The sequence below is a fragment of the Mycena indigotica genome, assembly GCF_014461135.1.
Source record: "Mycena indigotica strain 171206Taipei chromosome Unknown Mind.scaff0001, whole genome shotgun sequence".
Lineage (NCBI taxonomy): Eukaryota > Fungi > Basidiomycota > Agaricomycetes > Agaricales > Mycenaceae > Mycena > Mycena indigotica.
Window position 1 is genome coordinate 5614126 of NW_023503000.1, and position 19680 is coordinate 5633805.

General features: G+C 51.2%; 9 protein-coding genes across 9 annotated transcripts; 5 read left to right on the plus strand and 4 right to left on the minus strand.

Moving 5' to 3' along the window:
* Positions 1-1725: 1725 nt before the first annotated feature.
* MIND_00157800 (GFA domain-containing protein) lies at positions 1726-2350 on the plus strand (the record flags this gene model as incomplete). The annotated part of the gene is made up of 2 exons (XM_037358503.1): positions 1726-1875; positions 1916-2350. The coding sequence occupies exons 1-2, from the start codon at positions 1774-1776 to the stop codon at positions 2348-2350; spliced, it is 537 nt and encodes a 178-aa protein (XP_037226413.1). The 5' UTR covers positions 1726-1773.
* Positions 2351-3040: 690 nt separating this feature from the next.
* On the minus strand, positions 3041-5413 carry MIND_00157900 (FAD-binding domain-containing protein; the record flags this gene model as incomplete). Its single annotated transcript, XM_037358504.1, has 14 exons — positions 3041-3205; positions 3257-3589; positions 3642-3841; positions 3895-4056; positions 4104-4191; positions 4237-4290; positions 4340-4380; positions 4427-4490; positions 4538-4609; positions 4662-4727; positions 4777-4863; positions 4909-5066; positions 5109-5188; positions 5250-5413. 14 exons carry the CDS (start codon positions 5411-5413, stop codon positions 3041-3043), a joined length of 1734 nt encoding a protein of 577 aa, XP_037226414.1.
* Positions 5414-7412: 1999 nt separating this feature from the next.
* On the minus strand, positions 7413-8485 carry MIND_00158000 (CNH domain-containing protein; the record flags this gene model as incomplete). The annotated part of the gene is made up of 2 exons (XM_037358505.1): positions 7413-7928; positions 7979-8485. The coding sequence occupies 2 exons, from the start codon at positions 8483-8485 to the stop codon at positions 7413-7415; spliced, it is 1023 nt and encodes a 340-aa protein (XP_037226415.1).
* A 337-nt stretch (positions 8486-8822) lies between these two features.
* On the plus strand, positions 8823-9517 carry MIND_00158100 (uncharacterized protein; the record flags this gene model as incomplete). The annotated part of the gene is made up of 4 exons (XM_037358506.1): positions 8823-9100; positions 9147-9216; positions 9263-9436; positions 9485-9517. Exons 1-4 carry the CDS (start codon positions 8841-8843, stop codon positions 9515-9517), a joined length of 537 nt encoding a protein of 178 aa, XP_037226416.1. The 5' UTR covers positions 8823-8840.
* A 76-nt stretch (positions 9518-9593) lies between these two features.
* Positions 9594-11386, minus strand: MIND_00158200 (Guanylate kinase; the record flags this gene model as incomplete). Its single annotated transcript, XM_037358507.1, has 6 exons — positions 11063-11386; positions 10582-11008; positions 10429-10532; positions 10281-10380; positions 9924-10234; positions 9594-9872 (listed from the first exon to the last, which is right to left on the minus strand). Exons 1-6 carry the CDS (start codon positions 11348-11350, stop codon positions 9594-9596), a joined length of 1509 nt encoding a protein of 502 aa, XP_037226417.1. The 5' UTR covers positions 11351-11386.
* A 31-nt stretch (positions 11387-11417) lies between these two features.
* MIND_00158300 (MYND-type domain-containing protein) lies at positions 11418-12189 on the plus strand (the record flags this gene model as incomplete). The annotated part of the gene is made up of 3 exons (XM_037358508.1): positions 11418-11522; positions 11588-11907; positions 11952-12189. The coding sequence occupies exons 1-3, from the start codon at positions 11433-11435 to the stop codon at positions 12187-12189; spliced, it is 648 nt and encodes a 215-aa protein (XP_037226418.1). The 5' UTR covers positions 11418-11432.
* Positions 12190-12562: 373 nt separating this feature from the next.
* Positions 12563-14884, minus strand: MIND_00158400 (SH3 and PX-domain-containing 3; the record flags this gene model as incomplete). Its single annotated transcript, XM_037358509.1, has 5 exons — positions 12563-12964; positions 13012-13140; positions 13185-13640; positions 13691-14503; positions 14552-14884. 5 exons carry the CDS (start codon positions 14882-14884, stop codon positions 12563-12565), a joined length of 2133 nt encoding a protein of 710 aa, XP_037226419.1.
* A 72-nt stretch (positions 14885-14956) lies between these two features.
* MIND_00158500 (SH3 and PX-domain-containing 3) lies at positions 14957-16836 on the plus strand (the record flags this gene model as incomplete). Its single annotated transcript, XM_037358510.1, has 6 exons — positions 14957-15255; positions 15302-15337; positions 15384-15407; positions 15454-15849; positions 15901-16711; positions 16759-16836. The coding sequence occupies 6 exons, from the start codon at positions 14957-14959 to the stop codon at positions 16834-16836; spliced, it is 1644 nt and encodes a 547-aa protein (XP_037226420.1).
* A 1386-nt stretch (positions 16837-18222) lies between these two features.
* On the plus strand, positions 18223-19480 carry MIND_00158600 (uncharacterized protein; the record flags this gene model as incomplete). The annotated part of the gene is made up of 6 exons (XM_037358511.1): positions 18223-18225; positions 18271-18470; positions 18507-18512; positions 18564-18975; positions 19025-19312; positions 19364-19480. 6 exons carry the CDS (start codon positions 18223-18225, stop codon positions 19478-19480), a joined length of 1026 nt encoding a protein of 341 aa, XP_037226421.1.
* Positions 19481-19680: the final 200 nt, after the last annotated feature.

Genomic DNA, 19680 nt, shown 5'->3' on the forward strand with positions numbered 1-19680 from the left:
CATCGGCAACATCATAAATGAGCGGTCGGTAAGCAAGTATGAATTGATCGGTTTATTAGGATGTAATATGCGAACAGCTACCATCCGACCTCGTTTTCAACACAGAGTATCTACCATCCAGTTCATGAGCAAAAGAGAAACACCGAAAACAGGAACACGTACGCAAGCCAACGCCACAAATCAGACACGATACCACGCGAAGTGGATGAATAAGCCCAAAAATTCGGTCACACCAGCGTCCAGGGAAACGACCACGAAGGCCAAGTTCCGACGCTGGGTGGGGGGTAAACGCGGGAACCACCCGCAACGCAAGAAGTGACAGAGCTGGTTAGGCTCCGACCGTGGCGACCAGCCACGAGGCAATGCACGCGCGGATGGTTAGTCCTCGCGGTCGGGCGGGTGCCCATTACAGTTATTGGAACTGGCTCGTGAACAATGGACGTTCGGTTTAGGTTATTCTGTCTTTGACGACTGATTGGCAATCATGGCATGTCTTTCTGTCTCGCGACATTTCTGTTTCTGTTTCTCTTGACCGAGACCGACAGACAGATGCTCAGAGCCACCGCTCGTACCCCTGCTTGCGCAGACGCAAGAGGGGCCGGCAACGGATTTGACGGCCCGAGACACAAGTCTGGCGCTGTCCCAGTGCTTGATAGACGTTCTCCAACGAGTAAGCAGCTAAGCATCTAAAGACGCTGGCCGAATCAACCGAGCGCAAAGACAACGCGCAGGCGGACCATTGCGTGCCTTGCAGCCCGAGCGCACACCCAAAGGGTACTAGTCCGTTCTCTGATTTGGCTCTATGAGGCATTTACTTTGTCACTTGGTTTCTTTGTTTCTTTGTTTTCTTTGATTCTTGGAGACGGCATCAGAGCAAGTCGGGACCACCGCTCGTACCCAGCACGCATAAAAGCATACCAGGCCGGGGACGGAGTAAAGCTTTGACGGAACCCAGTTGTTGCTCCTGTCGACTCGTTGCTTTCATATCCACTCCAGATAGCAATAATGGCAATAACGCGAAGCGCGAGACGCAGAAAACGAGCCCGAGATTCTGAATGTGAATAGATAGACTTGGTCGTCGATGAGACGATGGCACAGGATAAAGCCACCGCCGTACACCTACTCGGGCAAAACGAGAGGAGCCGAACACGGCCAACCGACGGCTGAAGCGCCTGTCCAGGTCTTCTCGATGGATTCAAGATCGGCGATGAGACAGACTGTTGATCTCGCGGAGATGAAAAAAGGAGTCGCACGGGCAACCGAACCGAACGCAATCGTTGTGACTCTTGCTGCCTTGAGCTTGAAACGTGCATATTTGATTGTTTGTCAATGTAGTTGAGTGTCTCTCCTGACTCGAATGACTGCGATGCGTGCATAGTCTGGTCTGGTCTGGTCTGCCTAGGACAACGAGGGCCAGCATGTGGTCACCGCTCGTACCCTCATCGATGAGAGAGGGCCGGGTGCGGAGTTTTACGACCACACGACATGGCCGAGTCAACCCAGTTCGAGGAGCTTTGGACGGTGAAACGGTGTGGGGCCGCTGATATGGCAGATGACAGAAAGCGGAGGCGGACCAGCGGATACTGTCTTGTGCCTAGCCTGTCCAGAGCGCTCGTTCAGAAATTGCGTCGTGGCGACACAACCCACAAAGAGAGGGAGAGATGAGGGGAGGAAACACAAGGCAAGGCAGTGATGTCACAGGCAGTCACATATAGAAGTCCCGGACACAACTCCGGGTCCGACCGAAATGCAGGACTTGATCGATATCTACATATGGCGTCGTTCTTCCCCTTGGCTAGTGGCGCATCCGATGGCTGGTCAACGGACAACGAGGCCACCGCAACATGTTTCTGTGGGGACGTCCAATTAGCCTTTGTAAGTGTCCCACTAGGAGTCACTCATCCACCCTTTGAAGACATTTCTGCAGCCAACACAAGCCCCCGGACTCGTCACCACCTTCATCTGCCATTGCTCAGACTGCCGCAAGATAACAGCAAGCATGTTTGCGTCCAATTTCACCATCGACGACCGCTACTTGCGACACATCCGAGGTCAAGAAAACTTGCAAACATTTTCACAGTCGCATACGATCGGGTCGGGCCAGACTATGACCAACTTCTTCTGTGGGAGGTGTGGAAGTCTGATGTACCGAAGAGGTGCAGCCTATCCAGGGTTTTCTGTCCTCCGCATTGGAACTGTCGATGATTTCCATTTACACGAGACCAAGTTGCGTCCCCGACTCGAGCAATACACAAAGACGCGGGTGGGTTGGTTGAGACCAGTCGAGGGGATGAAGCAATTCCCGGAAATGGCTTATAGAGCGACGCGAAAACGCGAATCCAAGTTGTAGAGCACAAAGGAGATCTGGTTGGTAGTACAGAAACAAGAATACACACTTTTACATAGGCTCTTTAAGATGCTGTTTCGTCGTCTTTAAATATCGCATCGTAGAAGCGACTGTCGTGCATGAGGTTGATTGTGTCATTAACCAGAGTCATGTCTGGAATGAGTCATCAGCTTTCCAACAGGTCCAGAAAGAGCACGCAGCGTTACGCACCAATGTTTTCCCCCAACGGAGTTATAGCATACGTTTTAAGGCTCGTACCATCCTTGACAATACCCAGCACTTCGTAGTACTCATTCGTCTTCAAAGGACCACTCTGTCAAAGATTGGAAAGGGGGAAGAAAGCAATGGATTGGGCGCACAGGTGGACGAGTTATCGAGACTTCCCCGCCGTCAGAGGCGACGACAATAATAGTACTGTCGTCCGTCTGGGCAAAGTTAGACGGCACAAGTGGCCTGATGACAAACGCGCCTTGAGGAGTTTGCATGGTAGGCGGACATTCTTTCCTTTGTAGCGGTTGAGTAGCTTGGAGTTGACGCGTAAGGAAGGTTGGGACTGCTCGCGACTCATTTTGGTCAAGAAACAAGAAATGGATGTGTGACAAGTGGCACGTGCTGAGGATAACAACGCGTCGACGTCCTGAGTACATACTCTGAGAAAATAGGTATGCAAGTACAGGTCTATCAATCAACGCATTAGATGTAGCAAGCGAATCGCGGGTCGGCGGGATTGTAGCCCACACAGTGCCAGCAGGTTAAAATATTGTCTGGATCGTATTTTTTCTTGATTTGGAGGAGCCGAGGGTAATTTGGCCCCCAGAAGGATGTCTCGTGGTTCGGTTCGTGAACGTCTGCTTCATTCTGCTTCAATTTCAGCACGGAAGGCTACCGCATGGAAGCTAAAATACCCACTTGATATGCCCCACCACCAGGCGTAATTGCTCGCAGGAAGTCAGCGGCAGCGCTTATACCACTATAAGCCACTTTTTCTTGCGCTCGCGGAGCTGCACCGTCCCACCCACCCTCAGCGACAGCATGCCAGATGGAGTTCCGCCACGCGGGGGTCACACTAGTCGTCCCATCGTCTGGGACATTGAAGGGAGTTGTTGCAATAAGGGTCAGATCAAAGGTAACATGGGCAAGGGTCTCCATCAGTGCATCTACCAGTGTCGCACGTGAGCTCGCATTGGCGAAGTTTGCTGTCGGGATCAACCGAGACGCAATCGCTGCATTTTCGCCTACAGTCTGAGGTATTCGGTGAGCGACTCAATCAATAGAATATGATTGGTCGACCTACTGCACCGCTTCCCGCAAGAAATGCTTCATGAAAGGCGCCATAGCTAGGCAGTTCTACACTGAAAAATTGAACTCCAGGGTCTTTTGGAGCTAGGGAAGCCACATAGTCGAACAACGGCTTCATTGTGACAGCCGTCGCCGTACTGTTCAGTGTAGGTGTTACATATAATGCCTGGTAGGGCTCAATGTAGCCGCCGAAACCTGACCAAAGAGAACATCAATGCGCGTCTTACAAATAAAAGAGAAAGCCAAACCTTGCTGTGCCCACGACACTGAGTTCTCGGCCACCACTTCGTACAAGCCGCGGGTCGCATTAGTGTTGTTGCGCGAAAATGCAGCGAATGCAACTTGAAGAGTCAGCCTTGGCGCCGCAAGCGCGGTACTTTCAAGGACGACGCCGAAAGTTCCGCCACCACCTCCGAAACGCGTCAGGCATCATTATGATTAGGCCGCCATGACCTACCTCCGCGCAAAGCCCAAAATAGATCTGTGTGTTGGCATTCATTGGCAACAAGGAGTTGGCCGGTGGGTGTTACAAGCTTGAATTCGAGCTAGGTATCGATGAGATACGGAATGATTAAATTCAATAGACTCACCACACGGTCGGCGCCCAAGCCCTGCGTATTTGCAAGCGCTCCATGACCACCGCCCTAGCACCAAAATTAAACATTTTCTTCACCGACGGAAACCGAAAAGCACCATGACCCATCCACCAGATGGCCCAACGGAGGTTTCAGCACCTAAAATAACTCAGCCAAGGACAACACGGTTTTTGCAAGCCCGAACCGAGAACGAGGGTAATGTTATGTTGCTCTGCGAAAGCCACCGCATCGTTGATAATGACACCAGCCTGTCGCAGATTAATTCAATGACTTGAAATTTAGTTGATTCACTAACGCCCATTGTGACTCCGGGTTTTGCACGAGACACAGGACAACCTGAGGGCACGAAGGCTGCATGGTATGAAATCTAAGGCGCATGTCATGAAGTACAGTATCAATTCTTCATAGTCACAACTCACCGCTTTGAGGTTATGGGTCCATAACGCGAGCGCGCCAGGGGCACTACTTCGGCCGAGGTAGTCATGCTAAACGGAATCAAGGCCATTATTTGCGGCAAAGGATTTCTGGGCTTACTCCGGTATTCTTCACAACAAGCGGTATGCCAGTGTTCTTTGAAAAAGCCAGTGCTTTCTGCACGTCAGATGCGTCACGGACGTCAATCTAAGGACCTGTTATTCTTTTTCAAAAACGGGAAGAAGTACACACATAGTATGGCGGAACGCTGCCCTGGCGACAGATGTTAGGCGGATCTGAAGGAGCCGGGTCGCTGCTGTTAATACCATGAATAAGACACGATTGAGAAGTGGCTTGGCACGATCCCCATTGTGTATTCATGTAGGCGCCAAAATTCTCAACGAGAAACACTGCACATGCTAAGAATGGCCAAGTACAGGCTGGTTACGCACGGCTGTTGGACCATCCTTGACGGATCGCAGCACATTCAGATTGGTTGGTAGCTCCAGCGGTGTCTGCTAATTCGAAACATCTAGTTCGTAGTTAGACGGGGGCGGCGAGCGACGGGGTTGAGAATAGCGCGGAGAACATACGGTCGAGCAAGAGGAACTCCAGTGCGCAATCTACCCCCAACTGAAGAGTTTAGCGCCTTCCAACTCGACAATGACGGCGCGACAGTCTTCTGAGCGCCAGAATAGCTGTTGGCAGTAACGAGTGGTAGGAGCCGTAGGACCCAAGGCAGACCCCAAAACAACATGGAAACGACCGACGAAGCCTGCTGTCCAACACCCATATAAATACCCTTGCAGCTCTGATGGGTTCTGGGTCTGAATCATTCACTGGCTGTTGACAGAGTGCTCGGTGGACTCTGGAGTTGGCGGAGGGCGCTCAATGAGCGCTGTGGACGCATTTCAAGCCATTTCCCGTGGTTGACATCGCGTTGGTCGTTGCGAGTGGTAATCAACAGCAAAAGCATGCTCATGACACGACACGTGCCGCCGTGACATGTCGCGATGCGACGCGTCGCGCGATCCAAACACATGCCACATGGCAACCTGCATCAATCGAAATCTGGATTGCCACGCGGCCCATGCCGTGGAGAGGATCCCGTTGGGATCCCGACGACATGCGGAGTCCAGAAGATTAGCGGCCAACTGTCAGCGGAAGTTCAAAATGCCACTGCCAGTGAGTCTTTGGACTCTTTCAGACACCGCAATGCGTAGTGATCTTGATTCTTTTGGTACAACTTTCGAAGCTGCCTCATTCAGACGCGGCTGGCCTCCATTCATTAGGATAAACATACTTAGTAAGTATTCCACGGACTACAAAAAATCAAAAACGCGACACGACAACGGCCGAGGCACAATTAAAACGCGGGATAATGTAGTACTAACTAGTATGATTAGAGCATTCTATCTTGGTCTTCCAGGCCTTATCATTAGATCATCCTCCTTCCGCAAACGCATTGCTGGCTTTTCGCACACGCACCCTCCGTTATTGTACTGCATTGCTTGAGGTTGAGACCATGGGTAGACAGTGTTGGCGGGGCCAGGGAAAGGTCCATAGTGGACATTCTGGTAGGTATTTGACCCCTGACCTTGCTGGGCATATCCGTACTGAGCTGAAGTTGGCTGGCCATGGGCATAATATTGCTGGTAAGGATCGTGCCCTAAGTTCGGCCCACCGCCAACATGTTGCAGCATCGGCGGAGGAGCTGGCGTAGCGCTTTGGTTTCGATGAGCACTGCGTGCATATGATTCAGGATCAAGCGGCTCTAGCCAACGCGGGGATTGTGGTTGGCCATGATCGCCGTCATCGATCGGTAAATATTCGCAGACAAGTCCGTCTTTTACACAACGGGCACAAGGCTGACCAGCCTGCTTCTCAGATGAAGGACACTACAACAGAGATTAATAGTTGGATCCCAACGAAGCGAAGACCTACTTTGATTTTCCGTTTACGGCAGTTAGTGCAAGCGATTCGATTGCGTTGGTGACCTGGCGGAGGAGGTCGCGTGGAATATGGAGAAGGCGAAGCAGTATAAGGGCGGCTGGACATGTGATGCTCTTGAAACAGAGGCAATTGGGAAGTTCTTATTACTCTTTTGAACAGTTCTTGACCTCTTTATACCGCAGCAACAGGTGAATTTGCGATGAACTCATTGATTTCTGAGACGCAAGTTTTCCTAGTTTCATTCACTTTAGCAACAAATTATATCAAGCTCTTTCACCGACATCGACACATCCAGCATGTTTTGCACATGACGGAAATGACTGCAGATATAGGATGACTCCGGAAGCTCTGCCCATAAATTCGGGTTTCGAGATGATTTGCAACACTGGATGGCCCTTGCTTCCGCTTTGAGCATTGAAATCGGGGGCCCACTCGAGTGGTTTGCCGAGGCAACCGATGGCAAGAAGCCAGATCCTGACGACGGATAGACGCTCTGGCTCGATCGAACAAGTCATCTTTTCCAAATTTGACTCCGATGATGTGGACCCACGAATGTATTTTGGTACCGAAAGACACATATCAAACCGAGTTAGAGTCGCTGAGCGGCAGTGCATGCTCATTCCAAGGCGTCCCAGGCACATATCCTATTCCGCTCAACGAAACAGATGCTATTGGCGGGAACTCCGCCCGGAGCGGGTCAATCCAACCCTCGCCAATCTCGTTTTCGTGACGTCTGTGGCTTCCCGGTTCGGCGTCGTCTGGCTCCGGACACCAAATTGCTGTGTTCCACAAGGTCGGACCCTCTACGACCTGAACAAGTTGACTGGAACGCGTCGCATTTTGTCTGATTTCTGGGTGCTAGGAACTAGATACGCGCTCAGGGCAGTCGAAAGGGTCAACCGCGCCTCAGAGTCGTCATGAGGGGCCGGTAAAACTTGCATGATTGACTGGGTTTCGAGGCTGTGTATTTCAATTGTTCGATTTGGGAGGAGCGCTGCGACATATGGATAGTCGAGAACTACAGCTCGAGGGTGGTGAGGCCATTCCAGCGTCCCGCGAACCGGGTCTCCGTTGTGGTTGATAAAAACACCGAGTGTACTAGCGCCAGTCCACGAGAGAATTAAGAATTCAGCGGGGTTTTCGCTCGTTACACATATGCTGGGAGCGCCATTGAAAGCATCTGGCGATTGGTTTACCGGCAGCATTGGTATTAAAGAGGCGTTGGCAAGGTCGACAAGGTTGTATTGTGCCTTGTCTGCTATGCACAGGTATTGGCCACTGCGACGGGCAAGAACACCGCCAGTCGGAAGAGGAATCTCCTATACGAAGCTTTGTGATTCCGCAGCACAAAGTATATCGGACGGAGTACCTTTTGGTAAAACAACCGATCCCGGAGACTGTACATCGCAATCGCATTTCGTTTGATGACGCAGAAGTCGACTGGCTCCTGGCTCGAAATTGGTGCAGAGAGCGGCGGGGAAGGCCGCCTCAATTGAGCCTGGTCTACAGCAAATGCGTAGACATGTCGGATAGGCTTGATAACGTTGGCAGGAACGGGGTCCAGCGTAGGCAGGGTATAAAAATGGATTTGGTGGTCGGAGAAGACTAATGCACGGAAAAGGCTGGGTATTATGACGATTTCCTCAATAGGTTTCTCATTGGGAAGCGATTGACGCGAAATTTCACTGTAGGACTCCAACGAGTTTGGTCCGTCGGCTTGGAGCGCGAAACGGATAAGGTCGCCGTTTGAGCAGCCCACATAGATTTCGGAACCTAATGCACATCCGCAACGAGCATTGGTCAAGTTCTTTTGGGAGATAAGGGTTTGAATCTGGAATGGCGGCACGTCTACTGGGTTGGTTGGTGCGGAGGTCATTGCTTGTTTGTACCAGAAAACAAGTTGGCCGAGAGTTGGTTCAAGTTGACAGTTGATGTGACCTCCGTGACTAGTCACTCAGCGTTTGCCATTTTCTTGTGAGGATCAATTACCCTCTCTAGCAGGATGAGAAAGGCCTATCCCAGCAAACCTTCGACAAGAAAAGTCAAGCAAGTTCGGGCTATGACCGACGTTAGTCGCAAGATCAAGTTATCTTTTGAGCAAGACTGAGCTGAGCTTGAGCTGAGCTCGAATCGGGGAAATGGCCGCTGCTAGCTACTCGGAGCCGAGGTGGAAATCACGTCCATGATGATGCGCAGTAGCGCCCTTGGTCTCTTTCTCCCTGGCCACCACAATGGAAGCGGTCTTCGACAACAAAACAAACATCCTGAACGCCCACATCCGTGCAGTCCATGACAACTCCGTACTTTACACTCTCCGCACAAAATTTGGCTATCGTGGAAGGAAAGATACTGTCCTGCTGGATGAGAATCCTATTCCTGGCGCGTCGGCGACGGTTGGCGCGATTCACTGGCAAGAGAAGTCGCTGGAAATAACGGGCCATCGGAAACCGTGCTCAGAGCTGAGGAGGCACACCGGGAGGTTCTTCAATCGGTGAGCCCATACTCTATATTCTGTCAGTGCTCTTACTCGTATCTAGAACGCAGCATTGGCGTTGGTCGCAGGACCGTAAGGACTATCATATATTTCTCGAAGGCGAAGAATGGAAAGTAAGTAAACACAGAATTAAGCTCGTCTAAACAACGTGTTTTCGAGGCGACTTTGAATCAAAACATGCTTATCGCTGGCCGTTTCGCTGTTCCTCGTCCACATCTGTTCAGCAAACAGCCACCTACACTCCTGCATCTCACCAAAACGGCACTTGTGGAAGACGAAATATTCCTCATCCTCGTGTTCATTTATTGCGAAACAAAGCGGCAAAACAAAACGGTGTGTAGGGCACCTATCTCCTCGTCTGCCTCTCAGCACTGTTTTCAGAATAGTTCCATTGTGGATCCTGGCGGTTGGTAGACAGCGACTTGTTGGAAGGAGCAATAATAATACAGTGTGAAGGTCAAGACTAAAAAAGAAATGCTAAACAAAGGTCCTATGAGGCCGATCCATCAACCTCCTTCTCTTTTCCTTTCCGTGGAAGCGGTGGTGAAAGTAGCGTCGGTGAAGACATGTTGTTCAGTGCCGCTTGCTGGCCAAATGACGCCAACCGTCGTGTGCCTTGGCCTTTCATGTTGGGACTCGTCGGAGAGTTGGGAAGCGAGTTGTTTGCCCGGACAGGCGTTCCGGGATTAGACTGAGACTGCGTTGGTGGGTCGCTCTGGCCAGCGGAGGCCTCTGTAAGAAGAAACTCGACCCAGAGTCGCGAGAAAGACTGAAGGCTGTTAGTGCTTGGATTTGAACAGAAAAGAGGAAATCGATTCACCTCTGTTTCATCCGTTTTCTCTAGTTCGGTGCTCTTGGGTGCAGAAGAAGTTGAGCTTCGACCCCAAAATGATGAAGAGGGAGGTGCAAGCGAGGTTGCGCGTTGAAGGCCAGCTTTTTCGCGTTCAATGTCTGACCAAGAAAGGATGGACGCAAGAAGTGTGAGCATTTCAAAACGCTTGGGGTCGGCGCGGGGTGTTGTAAGGAAAGATAGAAGCACGTTTGTGACGAGGCGCCTATCGACATTGGTATCGGTCGTGTTCCGCCGTAGCCGGCGTAGAGCCTCCATAAGATGTTCATTGAGTATTATGGCTAGGAAATGTCAGAACGCGTTAGAGGCAGATCACCAGAGCATTACCTTCATGCCGCAGCTTTTCGACGATCACGGTCTTCTCCTTTACTTCTCTTTCTAGCTCTTGTGTCCGAGAGGTATTTGTTTTCGTTTCCTCGAGTTCGAGCTAGGGTTTACGATCAGCCGCGTGAGTGAACCGCAAACGGTAGCAAACCTCAGCGGTTAATGCTCGGTGTTTGAATTCAGCCAGTGATTGTGTTGCTTGCATTAATTGTGAATTATAGTCCTTGACTGCCTGCCGGAGTTCATGGTCCTTTGCTGCGAATGAGAGTCAGAAGCTGAAGTCAAGCGGAATTTCGATACGTACCGGCTTGGAAGTCTTGTAACACGGATTGGAGATTATTGCATCTCTCTCGCTCAGCCTCCAATTCAGCCGCCTCCCTCTCTCTTGCCTCCCTTTCCAGTTCCAGGTCACGCCTATACATGTCCGCAGTGCTCCTTGCCTCATCCGCCATCACCTTGTCTTGCGCGGCTGCCCTTTCCCACTCCTCCTTTTCCATTCGACACCGCTCCAGCTCCGTTTGAGTTTCTCGTAGCTCCCGTTCTCTGAGCATCGTCTCTTGAGAATTCTCCTCAAATGCTCGACTGCGCAATTTCGAGAGTTCGGAGGTCGCCCGCTCTGCCTCCGAAGATGCGGAAATGAGTTCCTCCTTGAGGACTTCTACGGTCGAAGTAAGCTCATCGTTTTGCTGCTGCAGTTGCTGAACAAGCGCTTCTCGTCTATCCAGCTCTTCCTACACCGCAGTTCGGATTATTTTCCTTAATAGAAAGCAAAGGAAGACACATACCGCATCTTGCTTAAGCTTGTTCCCCAGAGACGTTCGCATCGTAGTTAGCTTGGCCAACAAGTTGCGGTATTGCGTAGCAAGGGTCTCTTTCTCCTCTCTTGTCCGCTCCAGCTCGCGTTGAAGCTTTTCAATGGGGTCCGTAGGTTCATCATCGCCATTGACATGAGTTCCGTTGACGCCATTCAGCGGGGATGGTGCAGAGCTCCGGTCACTGTCTAGTGACAGTCTAGAAGCCACCGCAGACGATGGGGGAGAGGTGGGGGATTTGGGTTGGCCGTTGGCGGACATCTCAGTGCATAAATGGGCGGAGGTGGCGGATGATGGCACTGTAGCGCACGTGACCACGGCGCGTCTTGACTTCTTTACATCCATGCCGTGCAACCACTGCAACACCCTTGGCACACCAGAGACTACTGGGCCGTTGAAACAGTGCTCTCGGTGCAAACAAGCGAAGTACTGCGTGAGTATATATACTTATCTCTCTTGCAACGAGCGCCCAAGATGCGTTGTGGGTCTTTTGTCTAGTCCACGGAATGCCAGACTGCAGACTGGAAACTACACAAACGCGTCTGTCGTCCAGAAGGAACCGTTCGCGGCATAGTTATGGCGTGCGATGGTGAAACCCGCCAAAATAACGGCCTGTTCAACGAGATCGACCTTGACCCTTCTCACCCGATCCACACCAAGGGCGTCGTCTGCCCGATGTCCAAGAAGGTTGGCCTTTCCATCGTCATATACCGACATCTACAAGAAGACCCACTCTCAATGGAGCGCACTGCCAGGCTCGATAACCAGCGGGCGACTTATCTCATGATCAACCCAGTCGATGGCTTCGCGCCGCCTGAGTGAGTTTCCCGTACTTTCATTTGTTTCTTTAAAAAGACCCCAGATGGCAAATGTGTGTCGGAACGGTCACAGTAATGCGCCAGGACGGCAAACCCTTGACCAGAGAGAGCATCGAAACTATTTGGATGTACCACGACCATCTTCTCGACCTCTTTGGCGAAGGTGCCCCGCCGTACAGCCAGATGACACGCCAGAAGTTTGAGAAATATTGTGAGCGTTACAAGGAGGAAAGACTCTTGAATGGCTACACATCGTTCCAAAACATGTCTGTCCCTCTGTGAAATTCAAATCTCAGGATCGTTGTTCTGCAGGACTTGAATTGCCTCAATGCGCTAATCTACTCAGCCTGATCGTGACATGCTGGATCTGATCCTCATTCATTCAAGAGATCACTGGAGTTCCCTTCTGCACTCGTTCGGGATAGATGACATCCTCGAGGAGCTTTTGGAGACATGTCAGGCACTCAATGGACATCCTCTATGATAAACTCACTCCTTATGTAACCGACGCATAACAAGACTCGGGCTCATTTTTTATTTTTAGCAGTACATCGAGGCCAAAAAATGGAACTAGAGGTTTGGATCCACCGTTGCAAAGAGTCCGTAATGATTATGAAAGAAGGAAATAAGTTACATGCCAATAGATCCAGTCCGTTCACCAGAACTTGCCAAACACACTCCCACGTGAACTTGGGCCCAACAGCATGCCCATTCCCTCCTGGATTGCGACAGAAACTGGTCGCATTGGCGCCGCATCAAAGACATGCGGTGCCGGCTGAGACAACGGTGGCGGTGTCAGTCTTGGATGCTCCAGTTCGCGTTCATATATCGACGCCTGCCTCGCCTGCGCGCCGAGTTGTGTGAATTGCGGCTCGTCAAAGCCGCGGCGGGCGGTCTTGAGTCTGCTGAGTACTTGTTCGTAAAAGGCAATTTCGCCGTCGAGATGGTCCTTCGCCAATGTGGAAAAGTCCTCCGTCTTCTGAGTGTGATAGGTCTCCATCTCGGCCATGGTGGTGTTTAACACTGTTTCGCATCGTGAGGCCATTTCGTCATCAGTCTGCTCTCCAGGTCAGAGTAGGGAACTTGAAAACTAGCAATACGAACATGGTTAGTCGTAGCTTGGGAATACCGGCTCAGTGTAGATCGATGTGTCGTGATGACGCCCTGGTATAATGAAGAAGGATGGGCGACACCTTTGAGCGCCTCGTGGGTCGATAGTTGTGTTCTTCGAGCCTAAAACTAATCAGAGGGTGATTCTAAGCCATGAGTGGGCTTACATGATCATCGTATAGATCAGCCACACTTTGCAGCACCTCCGACGTCTTTTGCATGGCATTAGTGAGCTTCAAGCAATCTGAACACCCCTCTCGCCAACACCAAGCACCGTCTTCATTCAACAAACCTTTACCCTTCACGTTGTATTCCTCCTCTTCAACACTGGCTCCTGTGACGGGTGCAGAGGCGAGTGTCTGGGAGGTGATCAAGGAAAGCAGCGAGTATGACAGAAGTCGCTCGGCCTTGGACATCTCGATTCGTGCGTCTCGGACACGGCCGAAGATATTACGTAGGCCCTGGACACCCTTTCCCACGGCTCGCGTATGTGTGTCGAATCGCTCAACAGCGTCAGAGGCCTCGTCTGCATCAACGTTGAAGTCGGGATGGAACACGCGGGCATAGAATGAGGGGCCTGCAGCTGGCATTGCGAGGTGTTGCGGAACTAAGCGTTTCCATTCCTTTCAGGAGATTAGAAGGGAGTAATCAGAGAGAAAAGCTAAAGCCATACGGTATCACTCTCGCAACCCAGAAAGAAAGTGACGACCTCCGCATACCGGGCAACTGGATGTCGGACTATGCGAGAGATGTAACGCTCTAGATCTCCTCTTCTGGCCTCAACAAAGTCTTCGCTAAACCGGCCAGCATATTGCTTTTCGGGTAGCGGTGGAAGGGCGATTCCGGGAAGTCGTCGGGTCAGAGCGGTATGCAAGATAACAAAGTGGGAGAACCGGCGATAGACGGTAACGCGCGTGGGCGAACCAGGAGAAGAGTCGTTGTCGGTTGGAGGAGGGTGAAATAGTGCGGTTACATTATAGATGGTGAACGAGCCAGACAGTGTCGAGGTCCGTTTTGATGGAGAATGAACTAAGACTTGGAAGGGGGGTAGTTTAGTCTTCCAGTTGTGTCCTGCATCGACAAAGTGGTGGTCTGCTTCGCCTAAACCAAGTCGATTGAGGCGATTTCGCTCCTCTTCTGCTTCTTCAGAATCATCTTCATCGGCTGTTGAAAATCGTTGATGAGAGGCAGCTTCAGCAGCAGCCTGCGCTGCTAGAACCGCTTCCGAGTCGGCCGACCCCTTGAGTACCCATTCCTCCGCACCACTCGTGACAAATGTAGAAAACCGATTGAGACTTTTCCCTCCAAGTAAGCTTTGACGGAAACTCGGAAATGCCGCTCTCCACTCCCCGGTGTTCTGAGGCACGATTTCTTCGGTCCGTAACGACCCCCGTGGAGTTATCGTGCTGCTCGATGCATCCCGTTGGTGATGGGTAGTGAAACCAGAAAGGGACACTTCAGGTGCCGTAGTAAAATCGGCGGTAAACTACAGATATGAGTCTATGGACAGTAAAAGAGAAATAGAGAAACGCACCGTATAGTATGTCCTTGGCAATAGGCCAATCTCCCCTGCCACATTCTTCACCAAACTCCACCCGTCAGCCAGATCCTCCTTAACCACTTCTAGTTCATCGCCGGCTTCGACACTGAGCTCTCTGAACTCCGTCTTTCCTTCAAAGTTGTACAAGGCTCGAGCCTGACGGTGTTCTCCATCTTCCTCTTCAGGCTCATCATCTGAGAGCGACCCAGTTGCCTCGAGATGCTCAGTCCAAGCAGTCGACGAGTTGATTCCCGCATCAAAGTCCGAGTGCGGCCGTTTCTGGGTAATGAACCGTGAATTCTTGGGGGAACGAGGGAGAGTCGACATCAGTAAGTAGGATCGTCAGCTGAATGGAAAAGGGAAAGACATGCCGATCAACGAAAACGTGACAAAAATTTCATGGCTTCGTCGCTGACCCTCAACCGATACCTCTCCTCTCGTTGGGGAAGAATAAGCGTTGGTGCTACAGCGCTGGGCTTACTGTGGCTACTTGCGCATCAGGGCTATGGCACGTCACTATACCTTGGCTCGAGCGAGGCGTTACCACCTGGCCCCCCCTTCGACTTTGGACCCATGAAAGCAGACCCACAGGCGCAAGAACTGGGCTTCCCGTCATATGAAGATATTTGGCAGTTTGAGAGGAAGCTGGGCCAGCATTTCCAACCAAACAGGTTTACGGAGCCGCATCCTAGACCAAGGTGGGTTAGCTAAGTGAAGATGAGGCATTTCGCTCACTGCGACTAGGTATCTGTTCGTTCGGGATATAGACCCGGGCTCTGGGTACGCTCCTTCCACTATGGGAAGCTCCTCACTGACAAACTACCAGCTGGAATAATGTTATGCAAGAATTGTGAGTTTGGTACGAGCACCGTCCTACCATCAACTCATGTCCACAGCTTACTACACGCACACCTTGCAACACTATCCGACCGATCCATGGTCTTCCACCCTTTCACTCCTCGAGACCACGCGCCTTTACCAGACACATTGCCATCAGGCGACCGACATCACATAAGGATCCCCCTCAATGCTATCATATCGGGTGCTTCAACTGGTGCCCCATTACTCCCAGACGCGAGCGACCGCATGATCCGACGAGCAGTCAGCATAGAGTACTTCAACGCTGTTTGCGGCGAGCAACGGAAAGAAATCGGCTACAATGATGTGATGCATGGTTTCGCGATGGATGATGAGCGGGAAGGGGACGAGCGAATGATGCGGTGGGCCAAAAAGCTGAAGAACATGGAAGACCGATGCGTCGTTGTGACTGGCGGGTCCATATTCCCTTGGTGGTAAGAACTTTGCCGCCGTTGTTGATCAAAATATAATTAACCTTGCCGCAGGTTTACTGGTGGTTTCAAAGTGCTGAGCATATGGCCAGCATACAGCAACGGCTCTACGTTACGCGAATTTGCGTGGTCGCCACTCGTCACGAAGACCATTCACGACCATTACCATCTTCTAACGCCACCTTCACCGCCACCGGCAATCCCACCATATCTCCAACCGTCTTCTTCTCCTCCAGCACGACATTCTTACAACGCGTTCCATCCTTTGCGCGCTGATGCTGCCCCCATACCCGGCCTGCTCGCAATTCATGTCCGTAGAGGCGACTACGAGGGCCACTGTCATTTCCTCGCTGATGTCGGCAGCGAATACACAACATTCGACAAATTTGGCACGCCTGGAATAAAAGTGCCCCCAGAAGCGGGCACAGGCTACCCCGGCGACCCCAATGCTGGTCCGGAAGCAGGCTTCATTGGCAGCGCGATACCCAAAGGCTACAAATACCCGGCACTCCCTGACTATCTGTCGGTGCCAAAAGGAGAGGGCAAGAAAGAAGCAGCGTTGGCGCACTGCTGGCCGTCAGTTGCCCAGATCACGAAGCGCGCAAACGACATTCGGAAGGGAGCGTCAGAGTCGAGATGGGGGCTGAGCAAGCCGCAGGAGCTGAGGAGTGTTTATATATCGACGAATGGGAAGGAAGACTGGGTTAAAGAGTTGGCAGATGCGCTCAAGAAGGACGGCTGGGAGCGGGTGGCCAGCTCGCTGGACTTGGCGTCGGGGGGAAAGATGTCGAGAGAAGCGTTGACGGTCAGCCAGGCTGTTGACCAGGGAATTATGGGTGCGGCAGAGAGCTTCATTGGTGTAGGGGTGGGTGACTCCATTTGTGCCCCTTCATTGACTGATTTTCTGTGTAGTTCTCATCAATGACGGGCAATGTCGTGCAGGTACGGCTTGGGGGTGGGAGAGAGCCAGGATCTATTCACTTCTGGTAAATTTATGTGAGGCTGTAATACAGAACTAATGGGACAGGGTGACTATTAATATGCATAGAGTGTACTGTAAATCCTGCTTTCGTTCTGGATGAAAGTGAACCACGTTGGTCAGGGTCTTGAGAACTGGGCGTCTTCTGGGAGACCAAGGTGTACGTTCAATTGCCTCACAAGAATCATACCATTTCTCATAGGCTCGTGTAGTCTCGCTCGCACTCCTTTCTTCTGACCCGTGAAGACAGTCGTTCAGAGAAGAAAGTCTTGGACGTAAATGGTTACTGTTCGCCTCTCTGTTCTGTTCTGTTCCATTTGGATCGCTGCTTCGTAGGAATGCAGCCATGGACGATTTCCAAGACACTGTGGATGTATGATGTCCATTTGTGGGCTGCTTGGCAAGCAAATCACGACGATGGAATCGATTTTGATGACGATGTTTAAATTAGCGAGAACGAGTCTATGGCTGCATCCATTTCCAGTGCTAGCGACGACTCGGACTCAACATTGGTCGATGAAACCCAAGACGAGACTATGGCTGACATTTCGCTGTCGAATGAGGAGGAACATCCACAACTCGAAAAGTTTATCGTTACGCGTCCAGATCCATTCGGTGTCGGCTGGGAAACTTCTTGGGCGAAGCGGTGGGAACTCCTCATTGAACTTGTCCGCATTGACACGGAGCGGGAACGCCAACAAGCGGAGATCCTACAGAAAATACAGCCGCAGCCCAAGAAACGGCCTAAATTTTTCATCGGTGACGACGACGAGAGTGACGACCAGGATGGCATGATGCTTTTCTGAAATTATGACTTTTTTCTCTCCCTTTTCTGGCATTGACGAACAACACATCTGTACCACCATGCATGCATATTATCGTACCCTATAATCGATTTGTCTCTACACTGTACTGTACGCCAACATAAAGCACAAGCACAAGCAATCCGACTGAACTTATTCTCGCTCAATGGTGACGTAAGCGCTTGAAAACCGAATATTCACTCCAGCACGCGGTCACACCGCCTTCTTCTTCTCCAACCACATCCTTCCCACATCCTATCCACAACCCCAACTTCCCTACGCTCGCTCGTCTACAATGTCTCAACACAACTCCCTAGCTTCAACTTCCACGCCTAGTACGAAGTGTCCGCCAACTACAGAGAGCAAATTTGATCGTCCCATTCAACTCCGACCACTCCCTCAAACCAACCAAGCCCGCCTAGATTGGTTTCTCAAAGTCTCTCCAGTCGCTGTGTGGTCGCCACGTCACGAATCTTGAACCGCGAGAACAAAGGTGCGCTGGACAACAGTGAAATTCGAGGAGATCTAGACATCAACGCCTCAATTGCTCACAGTCAGCACATATTATACCCGCGCAGCTCAGTGCAACAACGCATGGTACGTCTCTCTCTCGCGGAATTCAGTTTTCTGATTGAACTCTAGTGTGCTCGCCACTCTCTCCTCTCGAATGCTACGTTCTATGGTATTCTCGTTCGTGATGGGGTCACCAAATCTTCGTTTAGCAAGCCACTCGCCGACGGGCTCGAAATCTACTTTCATACCCTGGCGGGGTTCGATTTCTTCCTCGCGGAGATGTGGGTCGACCGGGTGTTCACCCCGTTGATACACATTGTTATGTCTCCGTGCGTTGTCTCCTTCCCTCATTCAACTATTCGTAGACCAGGGTCTGTCGAAAAGCGCAAGTAGCTAGAAGATGATCATGAAGACGAGAGCAGACCAACCAAGAGACATTGCAAAGGACTCACAGCAATCGTCCGCTACCTGCCTCCAGTCCCTGTTGTCGCTCCCCGCCTTCGGCCGAATCGGCTCACCGCTACTCAGCAAGACAAGCAACTTGAAGCTCGGGGCTGCAAGCAACGCAAAGAACACAGACCACCGCATCCAAGTTCCTGTTTGCGCTTTCGTTCAACGACCCATGAAGTCTTTTGTGCTCAACTTCAAACTCTTCCCCTGTCAATGCTCTTCGACGTGGCTACTCACCTGCCTCGCACCGCTCTCGACGACCTTCTCAAACTGGAGCCACTGTGGTATAATGGTGTAATGGACTGTGGACAGACCCTCTTTGCTCGTGATCTTATGTCTGTCTTTTCTCTGGCTTCACCCACAATCTCGAGCGGGGATCTCACGGTTTGTTTTGGTCGCCACTTTTGGTCTCGAATTGATAGTCTGGACATAGCTCCTGCGGAATGCGACCTGCGACCACACTTGTCGAATGACGCAGTTAGCCGATCTTCTCAATGTTCCTTCGCTGGGTATATCACACAAGCTCGACTTGGCCGCCATCTACTTCTTCATTGCCAATCACGAACGAGATATTCCGCCTGAACAAACTTGGTTGTGGCAAGTCTCAAGGCCAGCTCGCTTAATTGCCAATGGCAGGGAGAAGAACATTCGGTCCCAGACGGTTGCAAGTGGTGGGACTCTGGATGTCTTGAGAACTTTGCGTCTTCTGGGAGACCGGGGTGTAAGTGCGATCGCGTCAAAGGAATCATGTCATTTCTTATTTGTGTACTAGGCTCGTGACCGGATGGATTGGACTAGCGCGCCGTTTCAAGTTACTGGCGGTCTAACATACAGTCCAGCACCGTTGGGTTCTGACACTAGACGGCTCTTCGGGGGTTTCGGATTCTAGCTTTTCTGTATGAAACATTTCTATAAGTAGCGATCGAGACTCCGCTGCACTGCCAACAACTCCGGTATTTAAGCTGGAAAATGGTTACTGTCACATTAGGTTCGCCTCTCTGTTCTGTTCACCCATCGCCAAGTATTCCTTCTCTCTTTTTTTCTTGTTCTGGTTCTCTCTCATGGTTATTGTCAGCTTTGATGATGACA